At 37.0% G+C, this 25,995-nt stretch overlaps 1 protein-coding gene across 1 annotated transcript; it reads left to right on the top strand.

The window, feature by feature from the left end:
* The first annotated feature begins 21,968 nt into the window (after positions 1–21,968).
* On the top strand, positions 21,969–24,248 carry LOC127796232 (high-affinity nitrate transporter 2.1-like). Its single transcript, XM_052328275.1, has 3 exons — positions 21,969–22,902; positions 23,031–23,146; positions 23,286–24,248. Exons 1-3 carry the CDS (start codon positions 22,093–22,095, stop codon positions 23,950–23,952), a joined length of 1,593 nt encoding a protein of 530 aa, XP_052184235.1. The 5' UTR covers positions 21,969–22,092; the 3' UTR covers positions 23,953–24,248.
* The last annotated feature ends 1,747 nt before the right edge of the window (positions 24,249–25,995 follow it).

The raw sequence follows: 25,995 nt of genomic DNA, 5'->3' as shown, positions 1-25,995 counted from the left end.
CATTTTCATTATTTTAGAAAACTGAAAACTAAAAATGACTTGAAAATAGTAAAAAGAACGCAACCTAAACAATTAATAATTTAACATTGTGGTTAGTATGATCATGTAAATTGATTAATCATATGAACAAATAAAAATCGTAGTCTAAGCTCAAAGACAAGGAGTAACTTAGATAGGTTGAATACATATTTTTATTTATGCATTTTTACATTTTTTATGTGATTTTTTAGAATTTTTTATTGTATCGATTACGATTCTAAACTACACATTTTTTAGTTAATTACACACATCAGTTAGAGTGTACAATACATGTGCATTAAAATACCCAAATTACCCCTTACGTGTGTGCAAATGACCAACATCTCCTTCGCAACTTCTTTTTTCAGTACCAATGACAAGTACAAAAGATTGAGGAAAATGTGTGACAGAGATAAGGGCTAACAATGAGGTTGGGTAAGCAGTGTGGTAGGACAAGAATCAGGCAATGATGAGGCAGAGGAGATGGCCAATGACATGATGGATGAAAAGGTGCATGTTGATAGTTATGTTAAAAAGTGCAGAGGTCGTCATCGATTGAAAAAAGTGAAAGGCAAAAAGGCGAAGGTATTAACGATTGTGACACGTATAAAGGCCATTGTTGGTGGTGGCAGAAGGTGAAGAGGCAAAGGTGTTTATGGTAGTGGAAGGCAAAGAGGTGAAGTTAATTGACGGTGGCGACGGCCTCTACACCTTTCTCTACCACCAACGCCTTTGTTTTTTTTGCATCGTCAACAACAACCCCTACATTTTCTACCACCGTCGACACCTTTGTCTCTTCACTTTCTATCTTTCCCACCTGACGATGGCCTCTGCACCTTTAGTCATAGTTGTTGGCATGTATCTTTTTCTCCATCCTTTGTACTTGTCGCACCTCTCCTACCTTGCCATCGCCTGCTTTTTATCTTGCCATATTGCCTACCCATTATGCATGATTTCATCAGCATGGGAGAGTACATAGAGTCAAATGCATTACCAAATATGTATAATTGTTGTGTTTGTCATGTATAACTTTTGAAAAATTGTACGTTGTCAAAAGTATTGATATTCTAAATAACATAAACATTGTGATATAAAGCTCTAATTTGCGCTTAACACTAACGTGACAACAAATCATTACGGGGGTGTGAGCTCTAATCACCCCTTCCCCCTAATAATATGTTGCCACATCAGTGTGATGCGGATAATAGATTAATTTTGATGTGAAACCCTAATCTATTACTTACGTCAGGCAATATAGGACAATAATTATGTTGTTTGACGCTAATGTGATATATAACATGATTAATAGTGTACATAATATAAAAATATTTTATACGCATGATCTTTGTTATATACATATATTTTACTTGTGTATAATACACTCTTTTTTATTGCACATCATATCTTTTATATTTTACAAATATCAATACCTTTAAATATTATTAAAAAATAGAAATACTTGAAGGTACAACATATAATGTTACCTTTTTGCTCCATAAAAAAGGGACAAGATAAGGTGAGTTTCTCCCCATATCTACTACTTGGCTTAGTTACACTAATTAATTAATTAATGGGGCTTTTTTAAATTTGGTGATGTGATATATTATTAATCTAAATAAATATTAAATTTAGATATTGATATTAAATATTATGATTAATATGGCAATGGCCGATGTGTATAAATTTAGTTTATCTAAAACTAAAAGAGATAAAAGAGCATGACTAAGATAAAATCTTTTTTGTAAGCAATAATTTGAGCGATTCTTATATATATTTGATAATTAGCATTTCTCTATTTCAATATTTATTCAGTTTCCTGCACCAATTAATGACTTTATAATTAAGCTTAGAGAAATCTCTCGTTAATTTGTTTCCTAACCCTTTTAACAATTTTATTATTTTTCAAGATATTGCAAAAAAGACATAAACTATATAATAACCACACCTAGTTATCAGGAAAATTAATAATAAATAGTTTAAAAAAAGAGAAAGGAAGCCAACTTGTTGGGTACTTATAATGATAATTAATGATTCCGTAGCTTTGACCGATGACTTTTGAATTTAAAGGCCGTACGAAAGTCAACTTATCTATCTCTACACGTAATTTTCTTTATTTTGCATGAATTTAATTTTTATCACTTCACATGCATGCATATCTCAACACTCAGCTTCAGATTTTATGGGATATATACAAATTATAGGTTAATCTTAAATGTAAATTTGAGTGGAGTCTTTAATGACTTTCTATTTTATAATAAATAAAATATTCAAAAATATTTTATGAGATAAATTAATTTAAAAATATAAATTTAATAATATAATTAAAATAATAAAATATTCGAATATTCACATGAAATGTATGTAGAAGTTTGGGCTTTGTTAATTAGTAAGAAGAAGAAATATAAAGACGCCTTCACTGGTATAGCACGGTTGGTTCTTAAGTAACAGATTATATCCAAGGATGTAGATTCAAGTTATGACAGTCGCAGTGTGAAAGTTTTACTTTTATGTGAGAGTGACTCTTTGTAAACATCATGTATTGTGCTTCTTACCTATCACGTTGGATTAATTATTTTCACTTGTGTGAAACTGTACGTGGACAATGAGTACGAAGACGTACTTGCTTGCACATTTTTAGAGGGATGTAAAAGAATGACGTATCTTGGTTTCCTTAATTAATTAGGAAAATTGTCAACTTGACGAGACAAGACAATAGGTAGGAAGCTTAACTTGCTTGCTGTGATTAAGGCAGTTGTAGGCGTACGGATGGGCACGCACAGCTGTCTCGGTGAAATGCTGATTTCATTAGCGAAAAACAAAAGTATATATTAATTAAGGAAACGCTAATAAAGTATTTAATTAGTAATTTCACACATTAAACAAACTATAATATGATAGTACAGTAGATCGAGTGGACTTTTTGGGCTCTCTTGTCTTCTCCTCCATCAGTTATCTTTTTATTAGTAATTATTTACATATATATATATATATATGATTACATGAAGAAGATGCCTCACGTCTGTAATCTTAATTAATTAAACCTGTAAACTTAATCAAAACCTTGACGGACGGACGGTTCCTCCACTATTTTAAACTGTAACATATAGGAATCCAGGTTAACTACGTCTTAATTTTAATTGTAAAATTAATAATTAAGTTTTCAAGGGATCTAAATTCAGTGCATGGAAGCTCCCGTTTTGAGAGTCACGATGACAATGAATAGGCTGATACTTTTTGATTTATAAGTCGTATAAAGTTTAAAAGTTATGTGTGAATTCATAATAATGCGTTTAGATAAATATATTTTAAATAATTATTTATTTAATTTAAAAAATATGATAAATTATCAAAATTTAATAAAAAATTAAAATGAACATGCTATTAATATATATTTTATGTTTAAATTTAAGTTTAATTTATAAAAATAATAGACATTAAAATATATCTATGTTAAATATATATATATGTTAAACCTATATATATAATGAAGGGTGGACAACAACGACGACGAGAGAAGGCAGCGATAGGCTAGGGTGATGGAGATAGACCGGAGACGACATGTCAATCTAGAAGCACAAGGTGGCGATGGACATGGAAAGAAGAGATGTAGGTGACGACGAGAAGTTGAGTTAGAGGAAGTGATCAGAGAATGAGATGGAAAATGATAAGAAAGTATAAATATTTAAATTATTTAAAGGTAAATTTGTAATTGATTTAATCAACGAAATAAGTTATCAATAATTTATTTAAAAAAAGCTAAGAAGAGAGCAGCTTATTGAAAATATTATTAAAATAACTTATAAAATTAATAGTATTTAAGATATTTAATTATTAATAAATACGTAACAAAATAAGTTATACAGTATTTAAATTTCAACTTCAACTGCAGTAAAAAAAAACTTACAAGCAGATTGCGAAACACCATCTAAATTTTCCCAAATGCAGTTTATGAGGTTATAAGTTTGGTTTTATCTTGTATGATTCATCCTATATAAATAATAAATTTATGGGGTTTTTAAATTTGGTGATGTGACATATTATTAATTTAAATAAAAATTAAATTTTCGATTAACATCGAAGATGTGACGTGATCTAAGTAGTTGGATTGTCAAATTTTTTATTTTATATTAGTGATCGGACACATAGAATGCGTGTATAATAATTCATATGAATTGAATAATAAAGTGATGGGGTGGTTGTTCCGGCGGAGGATAGAGTTGACATTTTCTTGTTTTAAAATTCTTACCTACATCCTACATCATATATAAATATGCATGCATATGGTCCCACGTTCTTTGTAATTAATTAATATATATTGATTAATATTCCACTGTATATTAATTTCTTACTTACTATTAATTTTCACACACACACAAATATATATATACCATTAATTTGGACTTTTTCCATCATAAGATAAGACCCAACAGTTGGAGCTTCATATGCGTGTTTTTCATGCATCTTAATTATGTTTTCTTTCCCTTTTTGTTGCCAAACTCAAGTTAAGTTAATATTAGAATAATATTATTGATATATCTTTATGTATCTCTTATGTTATATAAAAGTGTATTAATGACAAAAAAATCTCTTATGAGATGCATAGAGACGCATGAAGACGAGAGATATTTTAGTCATAATACTCCTTTATATAGTTCAAGATGTATAAAAATAATGTACATATAACATGATTCTTAATATTATCGCCATTTATGTCACATACGTAACACGCTAGATTAAATAAAGAAATCTTTAAAGGCTGTTATATTTTAATGACATTTAATTTGTTGATCGGATGATTTTTATTATATTGTATTGATAAAAAAGATAAAGAACATGACTAAGATACAATCTTAATTTGAGCGATGCTTATGTATTTGATTAGCATTTTTCTATTTATTCAGTTTTCTTTACCAATTAATGACTTTATAAGTTTAGAGAAATCTCTCGTTAATTTGTTTCCTAACCCTTTTAACAATTTTATTATTTTTCAAGATATTACAAAAAAGACATAAACTATATAATAACCAGACCTAGCTAGTTATCAGGAAAATTAATAATAAATAAATAGATTAAAAAAAGAGAGAGGAAGCCAACTTGTTGGGTACTTATAATGATAATTGATTCCGTAGCAGCTAACTTAAAGCCGTACAAAAGTCAACTTATCGATCTCTGCCCCTAATTTTCTTTATTTTGCATTAATTAATTTAATTTCCAGCACTTGGCTCACATGCATGCATGTCTCGACACTCAGCATGGAGGTCAGCCTCAGATTTTATGAAATATACAAATTATTATAGATTAATCTTAAATATGTAAATTTGATTGGAGTCTTTCATGATTTTTTATTTTTATTAGGACTCGCTCGTCTTCATAATAATCCCAAAGGTATGTATTGAATCAAAACAAAATTTGCTCTGATTTTTATTAGAAATCATGATTTAGTGATTTTTTATATATTCAAATTAAGAATCGAGTTATTTTTGTTAATCCAAGAAATTAAAAACAAGAGAGAAATATAGTCTATTAAGTAATTAGTAAAATAATATGATAATTATAAAATTATGACTTATTATTCGAAATTGACGTGATAATTAATCATTGAAGGTATAACATCTAATTGAGTCTCAATGCCTTAATTTGTTGTCACGTGTCACGTTAGTGTCGGACGACAATTTAGTTTTGGATAATTATAATATATATGATTGAATTGATTTATTTTCTAAATGAGCGGATAAATAAGAATAAAAATAGAAAATCATCAAAACATTTTATTTAAATGGTTTTTGTCCCATCTATCGTTGTTTCTCTTAGTAGCACTGGACTAAAGGAATGGGCTTATGACGGGCCTCTTAGTGGCAACTAGATTTAAAGAATGGGCTTTTGACTGGGCCTAAAACAAATTTATTTGATGTAAATGGATGCAGCTGGGTACTACTGTAGAAAATGAGTAGAAGAAAAAAGAGATAATTATCGAATTTTTTTTAATCTAAGGTTCCATAATATTCAATTTTCACTAAAATTATAATCTATTAAAACTATTTTTTAACTTAATAGAGACTTAGCTACATCTTTTTTTTTTCCAAGAATGGTTTACACACTCCCTTGGGGAGTGTAACCATATGAAGTATAAAAATGTGTACTTCATCTGAGGGATAGTTTTAGAAGAAACGTTGTTATTTGGGACGAACCAGTGACACTGACCGGGTCGGGTCGACCCAAATGATATCTTCTTTTTAGAATAGTTTCGATTGAAAGAAGGGCTTTAGACCAACAAGTGGTATTAAGGGCTTAGAAAAAATCTATAAAAATGGCCAACAAGTCTGGAATGTCCAATTATTTGGTAGGAGCTGCCAACTTTGCCGTCTTCTGCCAAAAAGAGGCAAAGAGAACTTTAACGATCTTTTAGATGAATATTGCAAAGATAAGCCTTTTTTTTTATCCACCAATGTTTTTTATATATAAGGTGAATTCTTTTAAATCATTTGGCCAACTTATCTCGTTTACCTTAACAAATGAACTCGAACGAACTTTTATCAAGTTGAATACTGAGTTGAACCCGAATAACTCAACTCATTTACACCCCTATTTGTGCTCATTCTAATAAAGTTAAACCTTATTATTTTGTAAACAATTAATATATATATATAGTCATTGATGCTCATTGGATGTATATAGTCGATGCAGTTAATGGGTACTTTTTTTTTTTTTTTTGGGGGGGGGGGGGGGGAGATAGTTGTATCCTATCACTAGTGTTATTTAGAATATAAGTAGATGTGACTTAATTAGCAAAATATTAAGTTTTTATTCGAATATGTGAGATTATAATGGGAGACTATATATAAGACTTATCAGTCATTTTTATTTATATGCATTTTTGTGTGGTTTCTAGTGTTTTATTTTTATTTTTTTGGTCTTATGGTATTTATTTAATTGTAAATAAAATGAATAAGTAAATATATAGTAATAGATTTTACATGTATTTAAATCTAAATAGAAATGATAATTTATCTCATATATGTTATAATTATTGCTTTGCTTGCTTGTGTAATATTTAAAGAAGGAAAAATAGGGTAGGAATATATATAAAATTCTCATCTAAGCTCTTTGACATTGGAATGGGGTAATGTAACCTTATGCACAGAACAAATACAAACCAAATTGTCTCTTGGCATTATCTACTGGTGAGTTGACTATTGTTTTTAAATTGGATGATATATATACATATATATCTTTTTGGTTATATGCATAAAACAAATAATATTAAGATTCCAGATATTCTTTTTCTTTTTGTTTCTTTTTCTGGTTGATAAAAGATTGATTTATAATCATTCTTTAATTCACTAGTTTCTTAAGTGGCTAAAGACAAGTCTAGCTCCCTCAACTTTTTCAATTTAACCAATTGGCTCAGTGAAGGAACCTATTGACCTCCTTAAGTTTCAATTTAGACCTCTTAGACATTTGAAGTTTTAATTTTAGACCCATCAAACACCTTGTGTACAATCAACATCACGCGTGTGTTACGCGAAGTTGAAATGCGTGAAGCAATACCATCATCTTCTTTTTTCCTTTCGTCGTCATCACCACCTTCTTCTTCTTTCTATCATTGTCCGTCGGTTGCTTCATCTTCCTTACCCATCGTCTTCATCTTTTTTTTTTTCTTTTTCATCTAGCTTCCTTCCTCAATGGCTGTCATGGCGTTAAAGCCCATAGCCTCTGGTGACGCCAGCTATGTTGAGCATGAAGATCTCGGCCATGGCAGTGACCAAAGGTCGTCGGCCATGACTATGGCGAGAAACGACCCACGATCGAGAAGAAGAAAAAGAAGAAGAAAGGCACAACAGAGGAGAATGGCGATCGAGGAGTTGATGGCATTGGTGGCGAACGGTGATGGAGCGACAACGACAACAGCTACAAGACAACAACAGTGTAGAGAGAGAAATGAGTCTGGTTGCACTAACACGTGGCAAGATATGATTGGTTTTCATTGCACAATTAGCATCTTAATTGCATGGCAATATTTCATTGGTTTTGAGAAAAAAATGGTGCTCACACAAAATTTAAGTTGTCTAATTGATCCTAAATTGAAAATTGAGAGAGTTAATAGATCATTTCTTAAGTTGAGGGACACAAGTGGTTAACATGGGAAGTTGAGGGGCATGGATATTGTAACACCCCAATTCTCGGGAGCGTTAACGTAACGTAAGATTCCGGGGATAAATTTTTTTCAAACAAAAATCCAACACAAAAACCATTCCCCGAAGATCCCGTTACACCTTCTCAGTATATCAACTATGAACCATTAATAAACCAAGACAGGTTCACCAACACAAATGCGGAAGCTAGATCGAAACCTCAACAGGTCATAACCAAAACCACTTTATTTATATATAAAGTTGCACCAACGTTTACATGACGTTTTCAAAAGTAAATAACATAACTGAAAAGACATAATGTAAACTATCCGCTAATCGCCGTCACTCCTCGACGATTCCTTTCCCTTTTGCACCGCTGCCTTCACCTGGAACGTTTGAATATTCCAGGGACAAAGTCCAAATTAGATGATGAATCATCTAAGTGAGAGTTCAAAACACATTTTTCATGAATAATGCAAGACATGAAATAAACCAATATACCCGGTAAGCCCTAGCTCAAGAGAATTCCCACGCGCTTAACCCTACCATGGGGAAAGAGCAATCTCTCTAAAAGCTATGCCACCACACCGACTCGATGACACGACGACGCGACGCGATTCTAGCTTAAATGGGGCTGCCAACGCATCTCACCAGAATACGTTCCCACCTTAAGCATCCAGGAACCACCATACAATCCCAACTCCAAAATTTCACATGGACCACCTAGTCGTCCTAGTGCAACTTCCCTGGCCAAACGGCCTGGCACGAAAATCAAGGCGGCTATCCTGACATGCACACCCAGCATCAGATACCCCTATTATTCCGTCACGCCCTTGGAGAATTACGGCTACACTATCCAGACAACATCCTAGGCTGACATCCCACATGAACAACACAGTATGGATCACCTAGTCGTCCTAGTGCAACTTCCCTGACCAAACGGTCTGGCACGGAAACCAAGGCGGCTATCCTGACATGCACACTAGCATCAGATACCCCTATTATTCCGTCACGCCCTTGGAGAATTATGGCTACACTATCCAGACAACATCCGAGGCTGACATTCCATACGTACACATAAAACTCAAGACAATGCCACAATTCACAATTCAATACATCGTATAAACAACATTTATAAAATGCAATGCACAGTTCAAAACGTTTAGGGACAAACCTCCCTCATAAATCCAACCGTCACTGGTTACCATTTTAATGCACAAAACCATTTTGCATGAAATCACCATATGTTCAGATAGAACAAGCACAATAAATCAAGTTTTGGAGGAGAACCACTCACAAGAAAGCCAAATTTTGGTAGCGAACAACTCACCTTGAACGAAACTCAGAACACCTCGAATCTTGTGCCCAACCTCAATTTTCGTGCAACTCCTCAAGTCTTTTAACCAAACCACCTCCTTACAGGTCCTCACGCGCTGCCTAAGTGCTTTACGCGTGTGATGCCTCGCGTATGCTTTTAAAAACCCTCTATCCACTAAACCCGAAGCACTCTCGTCTAGCACAAATGTATCACAACTTCGAATGAGAGAATCCTTAGCCTTGAGCCCCTATTTATATGTTTAGGAAACTTAGCCACCAAGAAATATATATTCTGCAATCATTTCAAATCTTTCAAAATCTTTTCCAATCATTCCAAATCTTCTAATATTTTCTATAATCATTCCAAATCTTTTGATATCTTTTGCAAATCATTCCAAAATCTTCTAAGATTCTCTACAATCATTGTAAATCTTCTATAATCATTCCAAATCTTCTAATATCTTTTGTAATCATTCCAAAATCTTCTAAAATCTTCTGCAATCATTGTTATCTAAATCAAATCTTTTCTTATCCAATCAAATCTTATACAAATCTTATCCTTAAAGTCATCATGAGCCTTCATCTTATCTCTAACGTCATCATGAGACTTCATCCTTATCTCTAAAGTCATTTATGAAGCTTTTTCCTGAATCTCCCAAATGCCCCTAGTAAAAAGATTTCAAGAATTACACTTTGACCCGAACTTTTGGATAATTGCACTTAGACCCTTTTCAACATGGTCCCAGGCTAATTTTTAATTGCATTTTAGTCCCTGAAAAATGGACTAATTGCGCTAATGCCCCTAATTTTTCGGTAAATTACACTTTTACCCCCAACCTCAAAAATTACGATTTTGCCCCCGGCTCAAAAACTGAACTTCTCTTTAAAGACCTTTATAACCCTTTGAAATATCCCAAAACACTCTCTTTAAAATTTCGAAAAAATATCGTTTCGATCTCCCTCCGTCAATTTCGAAAAAACTGCACTTAGGCCCGAATCTTCGTTTTAGCTACAAACCCTTTTGTTTCTTCCAAAAACTACTGAAGGGTTACTCTATATACCAAATATGAACTTCCTTGGGGTTCCATTGACTTCCCAGATACCCCGTACGATAATTCGGTATTTCAGCCTAAATCACAATTGCCTTTTTTTAGCTGTACCGGGAACCGTTCCCGATCCAACTTCTTTTGATGCCTAAAATCATAACTCGTATTACTTGTCGATACTATACCATTTTCCTTGGCTATCTAGGGTCCAGGGTATTCCCTCTGACTAATTCGATCGTCCAAAGTTGCGTTAGTGTACCCTATAGTCTTATTTTCCACAAAGTCCATTTATGCCCTTCATCAAATATTATTTATGACCTCAAATCATTCTCGGGTATTACATTCTCCCCCCCTAAATAAATTTCGTCCTCGAAATTTGGTCCGTGATAATTGAATCACTGCTATTGTTAATGTCTCCCAATTGAAATGTCTTAATTACCATTCCTAATCCTTAGAATTTACTCATAACCTACATCTCTATATGATTCGAGCTTACCAAACATGTCTCTTATCTTCCAGAATATCTTGTTGTAGCTTAAAACAGGCGGTTACACATATCCAAAATAATTCATAATACTTAATATTATTTCAAATCGTGTCCTCAAAATACATTTCATTGACTCCCAGCCGACTTTATTGCTAATGCATATGATAAAATCACACAGAAATTGACAACATTGAACTTAACTCGGCGTACCTTTCTCTTTTGTCCAGTAGATATCGTCGTCATCCTTTGACAGGTAGAAAACTCGTCCAGGGCGAGGTTTTTGAGCCTCGTTTGCTTTTCCCATTTGTTCCACCTTCTGCCTCTTTGGACATTCGCTCAAGTAGTGACCAGGTTGTTGACACGAAAAACATGTAATCCTCATTCGATTCCCGGTTGGTGGTGCCTCTTTATTCTTAGGACAATCATTTTTCTTGTGTCCTTCTTCACCACACGAAAAACATCGAATATGTCCTTGGAAACATTGTTTCCCGGAGTGTACCTTGCCACATCGAGAACATGGCTCATTGCTTTTGGAGTTCCTTCCATCTGATTTATGCTCCCCACCTTTCGGATCTTTCTTCTTCTCATCCGATCGAATCAAACTAACTCGCAGTAGATTAGTCTCAGTGGATAAGGCTCTATGCAATGCCTCATTGTAGGTGTCCAAAGTCCACGAGCTAAGAGCTTGCTGCAGTCCTACTTTCAATCCACCCACAAATTTCTGGGCTTTCTGCCACTCATCGGCTTCGTACATAGGTACATACCGGATCAGTTGAGTAAACTTTACGTCATATTGGGTCACCGACATCTCGTCAGTCTGTTTTAATTTCATGAACTCCCAAGTCTTTTCTTCTCTCCAGCTTCGAGGAAAATATTTTGTGTCAAACGCTTCCTTGAATCTAGCCCAAGTCACAGGTTGAGCTTGCCTTGGCCTTGGATCTTGTTCCACTTGCCTAGGTGTCCTTTGTAAAGCTCGCTGGGCTGATTGCCACCATCGTGCAGCGTCTTCCTCAAGCATGAATGTAGCACAATTGACCTTATCTTCGTCACTGCACTGTAAATGTTGGAGCAGCTTCTCGGTTTGCTCCATCCAGTATTCCGCCATGCAGGGGTCGTCTTCTGCTTTTCCCCTGAACACCGGGGGTCTCTGTCGGCGATACTGATCCAACACATGAGTTGTATGCCTCGATGGCTCATTCCTCGTTACATGTGTCAGCATGCCTTCTAAGATTCTTTCCATTCGATCAAATCTATTCTCACTAGGACCTGATCGCTCCTCTTGTCGTCCATCGTTTGTGACACGATTCGCAGAACGGCTATGATGACTGCTACTACTGTCACTTTCATCTCGCTCGCTAAGATCCATGACTCTCCGAGTTTTCACCATCTGAAAAAGAAAAACACTTCCTTAATCAGTGCAAATCTCACGTAAAGATAATCTCTATCTTGCTAAAAGATCTTTCAAGTCCCACAACCATTAAGGATAACCTGTCCAAATCTCAAATCATGAATAGTGACAATTTCTAATCTCCAATCATCTTTACGGGACTCAATCCTACAACCCGACCACTTCATTTTTTTAGATCAACATTTGAACTAAACACTCTTGACTCGTTCCTATGAGTTGTTTCCTTGAGGTACCTTACCTCGATCCTCACAACATTTATTTTGAGATCCCTATCATCAAAATCAATCCTCAAAATCCTTAAACTCGATTCTCCAAAACACTTATCAAATCATCCTGAGTTTAATATCCCTAGGATCCTTGATCCGAATCGAATTATTTCTAACTCGATCATTCCCGATAACTACCAGTTATCTCATTACTCCACATGAAATTTCAACTATTGCCCTCGAATCGATAGTTTCTAAATTTCCAACGAAATCTATAATCTTTAAATAACCATCGCTCTAATCAGAATCCCTTACATTTCAAACCCTAATCAGAGTCTCTTAAATTCCAAACCTTCGCTCTGATACCAATTGTAACACCCCAATTCTCGGGAGCGTTAACGTAACGTAAGATTCCGGGGATAAATTTTTTTCAAACAAAAATCCAACACAAAAACCATTCCCCGAAGATCCCGTTACACCTTCTCAGTATATCAACTATGAACCATTAATAAACCAAGACAGGTTCACCAACACAAATGCGGAAGCTAGATCGAAACCTCAACAGGTCATAACCAAAACCACTTTATTTATATATAAAGTTGCACCAACGTTTACATGACGTTTTCAAAAGTAAATAACATAACTGAAAAGACATAATGTAAACTATCCGCTAATCGCCGTCACTCCTCGACGATTCCTTTCCCTTTTGCACCGCTGCCTTCACCTGGAACGTTTGAATATTCCAGGGACAAAGTCCAAATTAGATGATGAATCATCTAAGTGAGAGTTCAAAACACATTTTTCATGAATAATGCAAGACATGAAATAAACCAATATACCCGGTAAGCCCTAGCTCAAGAGAATTCCCACGCGCTTAACCCTACCATGGGGAAAGAGCAATCTCTCTAAAAGCTATGCCACCACACCGACTCGATGACACGACGACGCGACGCGATTCTAGCTTAAATGGGGCTGCCAACGCATCTCACCAGAATACGTTCCCACCTTAAGCATCCAGGAACCACCATACAATCCCAACTCCAAAATTTCACATGGACCACCTAGTCGTCCTAGTGCAACTTCCCTGGCCAAACGGCCTGGCACGAAAATCAAGGCGGCTATCCTGACATGCACACCCAGCATCAGATACCCCTATTATTCCGTCACGCCCTTGGAGAATTACGGCTACACTATCCAGACAACATCCTAGGCTGACATCCCACATGAACAACACAGTATGGATCACCTAGTCGTCCTAGTGCAACTTCCCTGACCAAACGGTCTGGCACGGAAACCAAGGCGGCTATCCTGACATGCACACTAGCATCAGATACCCCTATTATTCCGTCACGCCCTTGGAGAATTATGGCTACACTATCCAGACAACATCCGAGGCTGACATTCCATACGTACACATAAAACTCAAGACAATGCCACAATTCACAATTCAATACATCGTATAAACAACATTTATAAAATGCAATGCACAGTTCAAAACGTTTAGGGACAAACCTCCCTCATAAATCCAACCGTCACTGGTTACCATTTTAATGCACAAAACCATTTTGCATGAAATCACCATATGTTCAGATAGAACAAGCACAATAAATCAAGTTTTGGAGGAGAACCACTCACAAGAAAGCCAAATTTTGGTAGCGAACAACTCACCTTGAACGAAACTCAGAACACCTCGAATCTTGTGCCCAACCTCAATTTTCGTGCAACTCCTCAAGTCTTTTAACCAAACCACCTCCTTACAGGTCCTCACGCGCTGCCTAAGTGCTTTACGCGTGTGATGCCTCGCGTATGCTTTTAAAAACCCTCTATCCACTAAACCCGAAGCACTCTCGTCTAGCACAAATGTATCACAACTTCGAATGAGAGAATCCTTAGCCTTGAGCCCCTATTTATATGTTTAGGAAACTTAGCCACCAAGAAATATATATTCTGCAATCATTTCAAATCTTTCAAAATCTTTTCCAATCATTCCAAATCTTCTAATATTTTCTATAATCATTCCAAATCTTTTGATATCTTTTGCAAATCATTCCAAAATCTTCTAAGATTCTCTACAATCATTGTAAATCTTCTATAATCATTCCAAATCTTCTAATATCTTTTGTAATCATTCCAAAATCTTCTAAAATCTTCTGCAATCATTGTTATCTAAATCAAATCTTTTCTTATCCAATCAAATCTTATACAAATCTTATCCTTAAAGTCATCATGAGCCTTCATCTTATCTCTAACGTCATCATGAGACTTCATCCTTATCTCTAAAGTCATTTATGAAGCTTTTTCCTGAATCTCCCAAATGCCCCTAGTAAAAAGATTTCAAGAATTACACTTTGACCCGAACTTTTGGATAATTGCACTTAGACCCTTTTCAACATGGTCCCAGGCTAATTTTTAATTGCATTTTAGTCCCTGAAAAATGGACTAATTGCGCTAATGCCCCTAATTTTTCGGTAAATTACACTTTTACCCCCAACCTCAAAAATTACGATTTTGCCCCCGGCTCAAAAACTGAACTTCTCTTTAAAGACCTTTATAACCCTTTGAAATATCCCAAAACACTCTCTTTAAAATTTCGAAAAAATATCGTTTCGATCTCCCTCCGTCAATTTCGAAAAAACTGCACTTAGGCCCGAATCTTCGTTTTAGCTACAAACCCTTTTGTTTCTTCCAAAAACTACTGAAGGGTTACTCTATATACCAAATATGAACTTCCTTGGGGTTCCATTGACTTCCCAGATACCCCGTACGATAATTCGGTATTTCAGCCTAAATCACAATTGCCTTTTTTTAGCTGTACCGGGAACCGTTCCCGATCCAACTTCTTTTGATGCCTAAAATCATAACTCGTATTACTTGTCGATACTATACCATTTTCCTTGGCTATCTAGGGTCCAGGGTATTCCCTCTGACTAATTCGATCGTCCAAAGTTGCGTTAGTGTACCCTATAGTCTTATTTTCCACAAAGTCCATTTATGCCCTTCATCAAATATTATTTATGACCTCAAATCATTCTCGGGTATTACATTCTCCCCCCCTAAATAAATTTCGTCCTCGAAATTTGGTCCGTGATAATTGAATCACTGCTATTGTTAATGTCTCCCAATTGAAATGTCTTAATTACCATTCCTAATCCTTAGAATTTACTCATAACCTACATCTCTATATGATTCGAGCTTACCAAACATGTCTCTTATCTTCCAGAATATCTTGTTGTAGCTTAAAACAGGCGGTTACACATATCCAAAATAATTCATAATACTTAATATTATTTCAAATCGTGTCCTCAAAATACATTTCATTGACTCCCAGCCGACTTTATTGCTAATGCATATGATAAAATCACACAGAAATTGACAACATTGAACTTAACTCGGCGTACCTTTCTCTTTTGTCCAGTAGATATCGTCGTCATCCTTTGACAGGTAGAAAACTCGTCCAGGGCGAGGTTTTTGAGCCTCGTTTGCTTTTCCCATTTGTTCCACCTTCTGCCTCTTTGGACATTCGCTCAAGTAGTGACCAGGTTGTTGACACGAAAAACATGTAATCCTCATTCGATTCCCGGTTGGTGGTGCCTCTTTATTCTTAGGACAATCATTTTTCTTGTGTCCTTCTTCACCACACGAAAAACATCGAATATGTCCTTGGAAACATTGTTTCCCGGAGTGTACCTTGCCACATCGAGAACATGGCTCATTGCTTTTGGAGTTCCTTCCATCTGATTTATGCTCCCCACCTTTCGGATCTTTCTTCTTCTCATCCGATCGAATCAAACTAACTCGCAGTAGATTAGTCTCAGTGGATAAGGCTCTATGCAATGCCTCATTGTAGGTGTCCAAAGTCCACGAGCTAAGAGCTTGCTGCAGTCCTACTTTCAATCCACCCACAAATTTCTGGGCTTTCTGCCACTCATCGGCTTCGTACATAGGTACATACCGGATCAGTTGAGTAAACTTTACGTCATATTGGGTCACCGACATCTCGTCAGTCTGTTTTAATTTCATGAACTCCCAAGTCTTTTCTTCTCTCCAGCTTCGAGGAAAATATTTTGTGTCAAACGCTTCCTTGAATCTAGCCCAAGTCACAGGTTGAGCTTGCCTTGGCCTTGGATCTTGTTCCACTTGCCTAGGTGTCCTTTGTAAAGCTCGCTGGGCTGATTGCCACCATCGTGCAGCGTCTTCCTCAAGCATGAATGTAGCACAATTGACCTTATCTTCGTCACTGCACTGTAAATGTTGGAGCAGCTTCTCGGTTTGCTCCATCCAGTATTCCGCCATGCAGGGGTCGTCTTCTGCTTTTCCCCTGAACACCGGGGGTCTCTGTCGGCGATACTGATCCAACACATGAGTTGTATGCCTCGATGGCTCATTCCTCGTTACATGTGTCAGCATGCCTTCTAAGATTCTTTCCATTCGATCAAATCTATTCTCACTAGGACCTGATCGCTCCTCTTGTCGTCCATCGTTTGTGACACGATTCGCAGAACGGCTATGATGACTGCTACTACTGTCACTTTCATCTCGCTCGCTAAGATCCATGACTCTCCGAGTTTTCACCATCTGAAAAAGAAAAACACTTCCTTAATCAGTGCAAATCTCACGTAAAGATAATCTCTATCTTGCTAAAAGATCTTTCAAGTCCCACAACCATTAAGGATAACCTGTCCAAATCTCAAATCATGAATAGTGACAATTTCTAATCTCCAATCATCTTTACGGGACTCAATCCTACAACCCGACCACTTCATTTTTTTAGATCAACATTTGAACTAAACACTCTTGACTCGTTCCTATGAGTTGTTTCCTTGAGGTACCTTACCTCGATCCTCACAACATTTATTTTGAGATCCCTATCATCAAAATCAATCCTCAAAATCCTTAAACTCGATTCTCCAAAACACTTATCAAATCATCCTGAGTTTAATATCCCTAGGATCCTTGATCCGAATCGAATTATTTCTAACTCGATCATTCCCGATAACTACCAGTTATCTCATTACTCCACATGAAATTTCAACTATTGCCCTCGAATCGATAGTTTCTAAATTTCCAACGAAATCTATAATCTTTAAATAACCATCGCTCTAATCAGAATCCCTTACATTTCAAACCCTAATCAGAGTCTCTTAAATTCCAAACCTTCGCTCTGATACCAATTGTAACACCCCAATTCTCGGGAGCGTTAACGTAACGTAAGATTCCGGGGATAAATTTTTTTCAAACAAAAATCCAACACAAAAACCATTCCCCGAAGATCCCGTTACACCTTCTCAGTATATCAACTATGAACCATTAATAAACCAAGACAGGTTCACCAACACAAATGCGGAAGCTAGATCGAAACCTCAACAGGTCATAACCAAAACCACTTTATTTATATATAAAGTTGCACCAACGTTTACATGACGTTTTCAAAAGTAAATAACATAACTGAAAAGACATAATGTAAACTATCCGCTAATCGCCGTCACTCCTCGACGATTCCTTTCCCTTTTGCACCGCTGCCTTCACCTGGAACGTTTGAATATTCCAGGGACAAAGTCCAAATTAGATGATGAATCATCTAAGTGAGAGTTCAAAACACATTTTTCATGAATAATGCAAGACATGAAATAAACCAATATACCCGGTAAGCCCTAGCTCAAGAGAATTCCCACGCGCTTAACCCTACCATGGGGAAAGAGCAATCTCTCTAAAAGCTATGCCACCACACCGACTCGATGACACGACGACGCGACGCGATTCTAGCTTAAATGGGGCTGCCAACGCATCTCACCAGAATACGTTCCCACCTTAAGCATCCAGGAACCACCATACAATCCCAACTCCAAAATTTCACATGGACCACCTAGTCGTCCTAGTGCAACTTCCCTGGCCAAACGGCCTGGCACGAAAATCAAGGCGGCTATCCTGACATGCACACCCAGCATCAGATACCCCTATTATTCCGTCACGCCCTTGGAGAATTACGGCTACACTATCCAGACAACATCCTAGGCTGACATCCCACATGAACAACACAGTATGGATCACCTAGTCGTCCTAGTGCAACTTCCCTGACCAAACGGTCTGGCACGGAAACCAAGGCGGCTATCCTGACATGCACACTAGCATCAGATACCCCTATTATTCCGTCACGCCCTTGGAGAATTATGGCTACACTATCCAGACAACATCCGAGGCTGACATTCCATACGTACACATAAAACTCAAGACAATGCCACAATTCACAATTCAATACATCGTATAAACAACATTTATAAAATGCAATGCACAGTTCAAAACGTTTAGGGACAAACCTCCCTCATAAATCCAACCGTCACTGGTTACCATTTTAATGCACAAAACCATTTTGCATGAAATCACCATATGTTCAGATAGAACAAGCACAATAAATCAAGTTTTGGAGGAGAACCACTCACAAGAAAGCCAAATTTTGGTAGCGAACAACTCACCTTGAACGAAACTCAGAACACCTCGAATCTTGTGCCCAACCTCAATTTTCGTGCAACTCCTCAAGTCTTTTAACCAAACCACCTCCTTACAGGTCCTCACGCGCTGCCTAAGTGCTTTACGCGTGTGATGCCTCGCGTATGCTTTTAAAAACCCTCTATCCACTAAACCCGAAGCACTCTCGTCTAGCACAAATGTATCACAACTTCGAATGAGAGAATCCTTAGCCTTGAGCCCCTATTTATATGTTTAGGAAACTTAGCCACCAAGAAATATATATTCTGCAATCATTTCAAATCTTTCAAAATCTTTTCCAATCATTCCAAATCTTCTAATATTTTCTATAATCATTCCAAATCTTTTGATATCTTTTGCAAATCATTCCAAAATCTTCTAAGATTCTCTACAATCATTGTAAATCTTCTATAATCATTCCAAATCTTCTAATATCTTTTGTAATCATTCCAAAATCTTCTAAAATCTTCTGCAATCATTGTTATCTAAATCAAATCTTTTCTTATCCAATCAAATCTTATACAAATCTTATCCTTAAAGTCATCATGAGCCTTCATCTTATCTCTAACGTCATCATGAGACTTCATCCTTATCTCTAAAGTCATTTATGAAGCTTTTTCCTGAATCTCCCAAATGCCCCTAGTAAAAAGATTTCAAGAATTACACTTTGACCCGAACTTTTGGATAATTGCACTTAGACCCTTTTCAACATGGTCCCAGGCTAATTTTTAATTGCATTTTAGTCCCTGAAAAATGGACTAATTGCGCTAATGCCCCTAATTTTTCGGTAAATTACACTTTTACCCCCAACCTCAAAAATTACGATTTTGCCCCCGGCTCAAAAACTGAACTTCTCTTTAAAGACCTTTATAACCCTTTGAAATATCCCAAAACACTCTCTTTAAAATTTCGAAAAAATATCGTTTCGATCTCCCTCCGTCAATTTCGAAAAAACTGCACTTAGGCCCGAATCTTCGTTTTAGCTACAAACCCTTTTGTTTCTTCCAAAAACTACTGAAGGGTTACTCTATATACCAAATATGAACTTCCTTGGGGTTCCATTGACTTCTCAGATACCCCGTACGATAATTCGGTATTTCAGCCTAAATCACAATTGCCTTTTTTTAGCTGTACCGGGAACCGTTCCCGATCCAACTTCTTTTGATGCCTAAAATCATAACTCGTATTACTTGTCGATACTATACCATTTTCCTTGGCTATCTAGGGTCCAGGGTATTCCCTCTGACTAATTCGATCGTCCAAAGTTGCGTTAGTGTACCCTATAGTCTTATTTTCCACAAAGTCCATTTATGCCCTTCATCAAATATTATTTATGACCTCAAATCATTCTCGGGTATTACAGATATGCCTTTAGCCTTTCTTAAATATTTCCCTATGGTTTCTGAAATTAAACTTGGACCTTGCTATTATATATTTCTATAATTTTTAGCCCTCTTGCTTACTCAAAATGTACATTATCCCCAAAGTGACATACAATCTAAGAATAACCATCATCCCCTAAACAAAATAACCTGTAAAAAATGATTTGAAATACTTTAAAATGATTTTTAAAGCGAAAAAAAGCCTATACTTATATAGAACCCTCATATATATATATATAGACCTAAAACCAATTTCTTTTTTCGCAAAATAGGAAAAAGGGAACACATATGATATAAGCAAAATTGAATAGAAACTCAAGTAAGTAAATAAGATCTGTAGGCTCACCTAACTATTATTTTTAAGAAATTATATACTGATTAAAACCAACTTTTTTCATGCTAACTTGGATCCCCGTCATAGTATATGTGAGTAGTCCATGATATCATTAATAGATGCTATCGTCAAAAATAATTGTTTCAGAAAACATTCTCCTCCATCCTTTAGTAATTATGATCTCTGAAGGTTGCAGTAAACAATACAACTCTTAGAGCTTATGAAAGGTTAGGGAGACAATAATATGATATAGTTCCTGCCGTCGTCATTCCGGCGAGCAACAAGTAAAGAGACGGTCGAATTATCAATCTGTATATGCCACACACACACACACACACACACATATATATATATAACTTGGGAATTAGGAGATTGTGGAAAGAATTTGACAATTATGAGTTAGCTGTTTTAATTAATCATGTAGCAGGTGCTAATTAACTTTTGAATATTCGAAACTGGCTATTGATTTCAAAGAGACAAGACAGAGGGTTAGAGGGGAATAATATATTATCGACCGATTCATTGACTGGCAAGGTGCCAACAGGAACTGAAAGTTTTGGCCAAATTATTCAGGTTGGCAATGAGATAGCTAGCCAAGAAAACTTGCTGGGTATCAACTCCAATTTACTTTATTATATATATATATATACATACATATATATGTTTGATTGTAAAAAATAAATATTTTTTATTCGCACCAAGAGTAATGCCAGAAATTGATGACCTATTATGACAATGTTGTAAACCAACTAGGTTGGCGACTTCAAGCACTTACCAAAAACAAGCCACCTTTTTCCTTCCTTCTTGCTTTAAATAGTACAGTATATATATATATATATATATAATTAAGCTGATGTCTAGCCTCACCAGATTTAATTTCGGGTTAATTTGTAGTTGATTAACATTAGCCAGTGGGCCCTAAAACACACGCGCGCGCGCACAAATTAACACAGGGTAGCTGATCCCTTGGGATATACGATGAGTCGAACCGCCCAATTGATGGTCAGATGCGGCGGACTGGGGATTCCTTGGTCAGGAGTCCTTATTTTTATGGAAAAAGATCTCCCAAGGGGCGTACAGATGGCCGTTGGAATCTCCAGCGGCTCCTCAAGGGCCCGTGCGATGTCAACTCTGAAACCCCTATATAAACCCATTTGCTTCATTAACTCGATCCCCCAGACCACGACAAGTCAATAGTAGTGCTCCTACTAGCTACTGTGTACTTTTTGCCTTTTGGATTAGTAATATTACTGCAGTTGGATCTTCAATCAATCAATTAATGGCTGAAGTTGAAGGGTCCCCAGGAAGCTCCATGCACGGGGTGACGGGGAGAGAGCCGGCGTTCGCCTTCGCGGTGGCCTCACCGATGGTGCCGACCGACCCCACCGCCAAGTTCGCGTTGCCGGTGGACTCGGAGCACAAGGCCAAGGTGTTCAAGATCTTCTCCTTGGCCAAACCCCACATGAGGACCTTCCACCTCTCCTGGTTCTCCTTCTCCATCTGCTTCGTCTCCACTTTCGCGGCGGCGCCCCTCGTCCCCATCATCCGCGACAACCTCAACCTCACCAAGGCCGACGTCGGCAACGCCGGCGTCGCTTCCGTCTCGGGAAGCATCTTCTCGAGGCTCGTCATGGGGGCCGTCTGCGACCTGCTGGGCCCCCGATACGGCTGCGCGTTTCTCCTGATGCTGTCGGCTCCAACCGTGTTTTGCATGGCGCTGGTGTCGGACGCGGCAGGGTACATAGCGGTGAGGTTCATGATCGGGTTCTGCCTGGCCACTTTCGTCTCATGTCAGTACTGGATGAGCACCATGTTCAACAGCAAGATCATTGGGCTCGTCAATGGAACCGCAGCCGGGTGGGGGAACATGGGCGGAGGAGCCACTCAGCTCATAATGCCGCTGCTTTTCGACATAATCAGGCGATGTGGGTCCACTCAATTCACTGCCTGGAGGATCGCCTTCTACATTCCTGGATGGTTACATATCATCAGCGGAATAATGGTTTTGACTCTCGGCCAGGACTTGCCTGATGGCAACCTCGGCGCCCTGCAGAAGAAGGGTGATGTTGCCAAGGATAAATTCTCAAAGGTGATCTGTTGTTAATGGTTTGTTAATTAATTTTGCATATATATATATATATGTATTCTCCATAGAGATGGGATATCTAATAATACATATGTTTTTTTTTTGTTTTTTCTTTCTTTTCATATATTCAGGTGTTGTGGTACGCTATTACAAATTACCGGACATGGATTTTTGTCCTCCTCTATGGCTATTCCATGGGAGTGGAGCTGTCAACGGACAATGTGATCGCAGAGTACTTCTTTGACAGGTTCTAATTAAGTTATTATATATCCTCACTGACGATTGGCTGAATATTTAATTATATGATGTGATTAGTCCTCTCTCTATATATAATTAATTAGTTAAGCAACATCTATATGTGAATGAATTTGATGGATTGATTGTAGGTTCGATCTGAAGCTTCACACAGCCGGAATCATCGCGGCAACCTTTGGCATGGCTAACCTCGTGGCTCGGCCCTTTGGAGGATTTGCGTCGGACTACGCAGCCCGGTTGTTCGGAATGAGAGGCCGGCTATGGGTCCTGTGGATCCTCCAAACACTGGGAGGACTCTTCTGCATCCTCCTCGGCCGTGCAAATAAACTTCCCATCGCCGTAACCATGATGATCTTCTTCTCCATCGGAGCTCAGGCGGCCTGCGGCGCGACCTTCGGCATCATCCCCTTCATTTCTCGAAGATCTCTGGGAGTGATATCGGGGCTTGCGGGGGCGGGAGGGAACTTCGGCTCCGGCTTGACCCAATTGATCTTCTTCACGAGCTCGAAGTACTCCACGGCGACGGGCCTGTCTTACATGGGGATCATGATCGTAGCCTGCACGCTGCCGGTGATGCTGGTGCACTTCCCGCAGTGGGGAGGCATGTTCCTTCCACCGTCCAAAGACGTGGTGAAGGGCAGCGAAGAGCACTATTACGGGTCGGAGTGGACGGAGGAGGAGAAGCAGAAGGGCATGCACCAGGGCAGCCTCAAGTTCGCCGAGAACAGCCGGTCGGAGCGCGGCAAGCGGGTGGGTTCGGCGCCTACGCCGCCCAACTCCACGCCCAACCAAGTTTAGTAGCTACGACACGCAAATCCAAGAATGAGCTGACTTTCGTTTGGTTTGTGATTTTCATATATATACGAAGAAGAATGTTAAGGTATCCACCTGCTAGTGGAGTATGGGTTCATTCCGCACCGGAGCTAAGAGCTTAATTATAGAATCCTCCACAGAATCAAATGAAAATTCAATAGGCTTCCATCACTAGCTTACTTTTTTTTTATTTTTGCTAAGTATCTGCTGCTGTAGACAAGACAAGACAAGAGTACCTGTAAGTTGATAAATTATTTAAAAGTTTGTTATAATTTGGACAATTCAGGAAGCAACCTGGTTTGATTTATTTTGTTTCTCATGAATTGGAAAGAATTTATTAAGCACAAGATAGATGGCCATGGCAATTAAAGCCCAAAATACTAATATATATATATATATATATATATGCTCCAGTTGAAAGAATAAATTTAAATATCCAAGATTAGATAAAAGTGTGAGGAGTATTAATTAGATATAAAAATGAGGAGCATTATTGTTGGATATGTGAAAAGAGTAGTTGGCACTAGCTACCTAGTATTTGTGGCATGCATGTTTAAGTTGTCACAAATTGATGTATAGGTGATCTATTATAAATTAAATATCCAAAATTAATTATAATCATCTGTTGCAAATTAAAGTGGATGGAGTAGTGAAGGATATTGTTCTTGAATAGAATATAGAATATAGAATATATATATATATTCCTTGTATTAATTCTTCTTCTAGCTCCTAATTAATTAATTTATTGAGGCCTTTCAACAATTAAACTCCATTAATTTCACTCTTAATTCATATATATTTTATAATGAAAAGGTTGATTGATTGGGTGGTGCATGCTTATATATTGTACGTTCTCTAGATCTGAGTTTGAGTTTAAGAACAAAAAGAAGTGAATATTAATTAATGCTGTTTCAGATTAGATATTGATTCATTACTATGAATCAATTTATAATTCAATTCTCTCTCTCTCTCCCCCTCTCTCTATTAATTAATTAATATGGAATGATCTCAATAATTGGAGCCACACTTTCAAATACGTGTGTGACCATCATCATGTATATAAAATGAAATTTAGTCGGCGGACGCGCGCACACACACACACATTGCTTGTTGGGTGCTCGTGGGTCGACGTCGGTGTTTTATAGTTTTTTTAATTTAATGTTATTAATATAAAGGAATTTATTTAATGAGTATCGTCTTATTTTCTCATTTTCACCATTAAAATGAATTTATAGGGTTTAAATACATTTTCTTTAATTTGTAAACATTTTTTGCATGTCAAAAATTTATCTAGTAGGTGTACTTTTTTTTTTATTTTTGGAAATGAAAGAAAATAGAAAAATTCGAATAAATTCATTTTTTTTTTGTGGGTAAGCATATATTAATAGAAAACACTGTAAACCATCTATAGTTTGTGTTAGGGCATACACCAAACAACCACATAGACAACTAAACAAATCATAAAAAAATTACAAAAACATATTGGCAACGTTGGAAGTCAGTCGACCATGATTCGTTTGCCCGCACAGAGAAAGTAAACACGATTTTAAGAAAAAAAAAGAAAGAAATGGGAAATACACAAGGAAGTTTTTTATGTGATTCGGCCTTAACGGTGTCTAGTCTATGACTGTTCCTCTGGTTATTTCGGCAGAGTAACAGTATATTATTCCTTCTCCCGCATATAATGGTTTTCGACCCCTATTTATAATATAGAGTGTTTATAATTTGAATAAAATCTAAAATGGAAGGATAATATCATGAAGATAATATTTTCTTATTAGCTTCACCTAATTAAGAAATGATTCCGCATTTGTAGGGATCTGAATTGCCTTAGATTAGGAAGGTTGACTTCTTCTATAACCATTTTTGGTAAATTCGCTATCTCTTCGCAATGCGAGCTGAATAGCCTGACAACATGTCTCGTAGCTTAAGACGTTCCACTGTCTAAACTCAGTCGAAATGACCTACAACCTCGCCTTGATGTACCCTCAACCCAGGACTTATTGGGCTTCTAAGGATTGGGCCGAT

The sequence above is a fragment of the Diospyros lotus genome, chromosome 1 (genome assembly GCF_014633365.1).
Source record: "Diospyros lotus cultivar Yz01 chromosome 1, ASM1463336v1, whole genome shotgun sequence".
Lineage (NCBI taxonomy): Eukaryota > Viridiplantae > Streptophyta > Magnoliopsida > Ericales > Ebenaceae > Diospyros > Diospyros lotus.
Note: the sequence above shows the minus strand (reverse complement) of the source record. Positions and strands in the feature narration are given on the sequence as shown.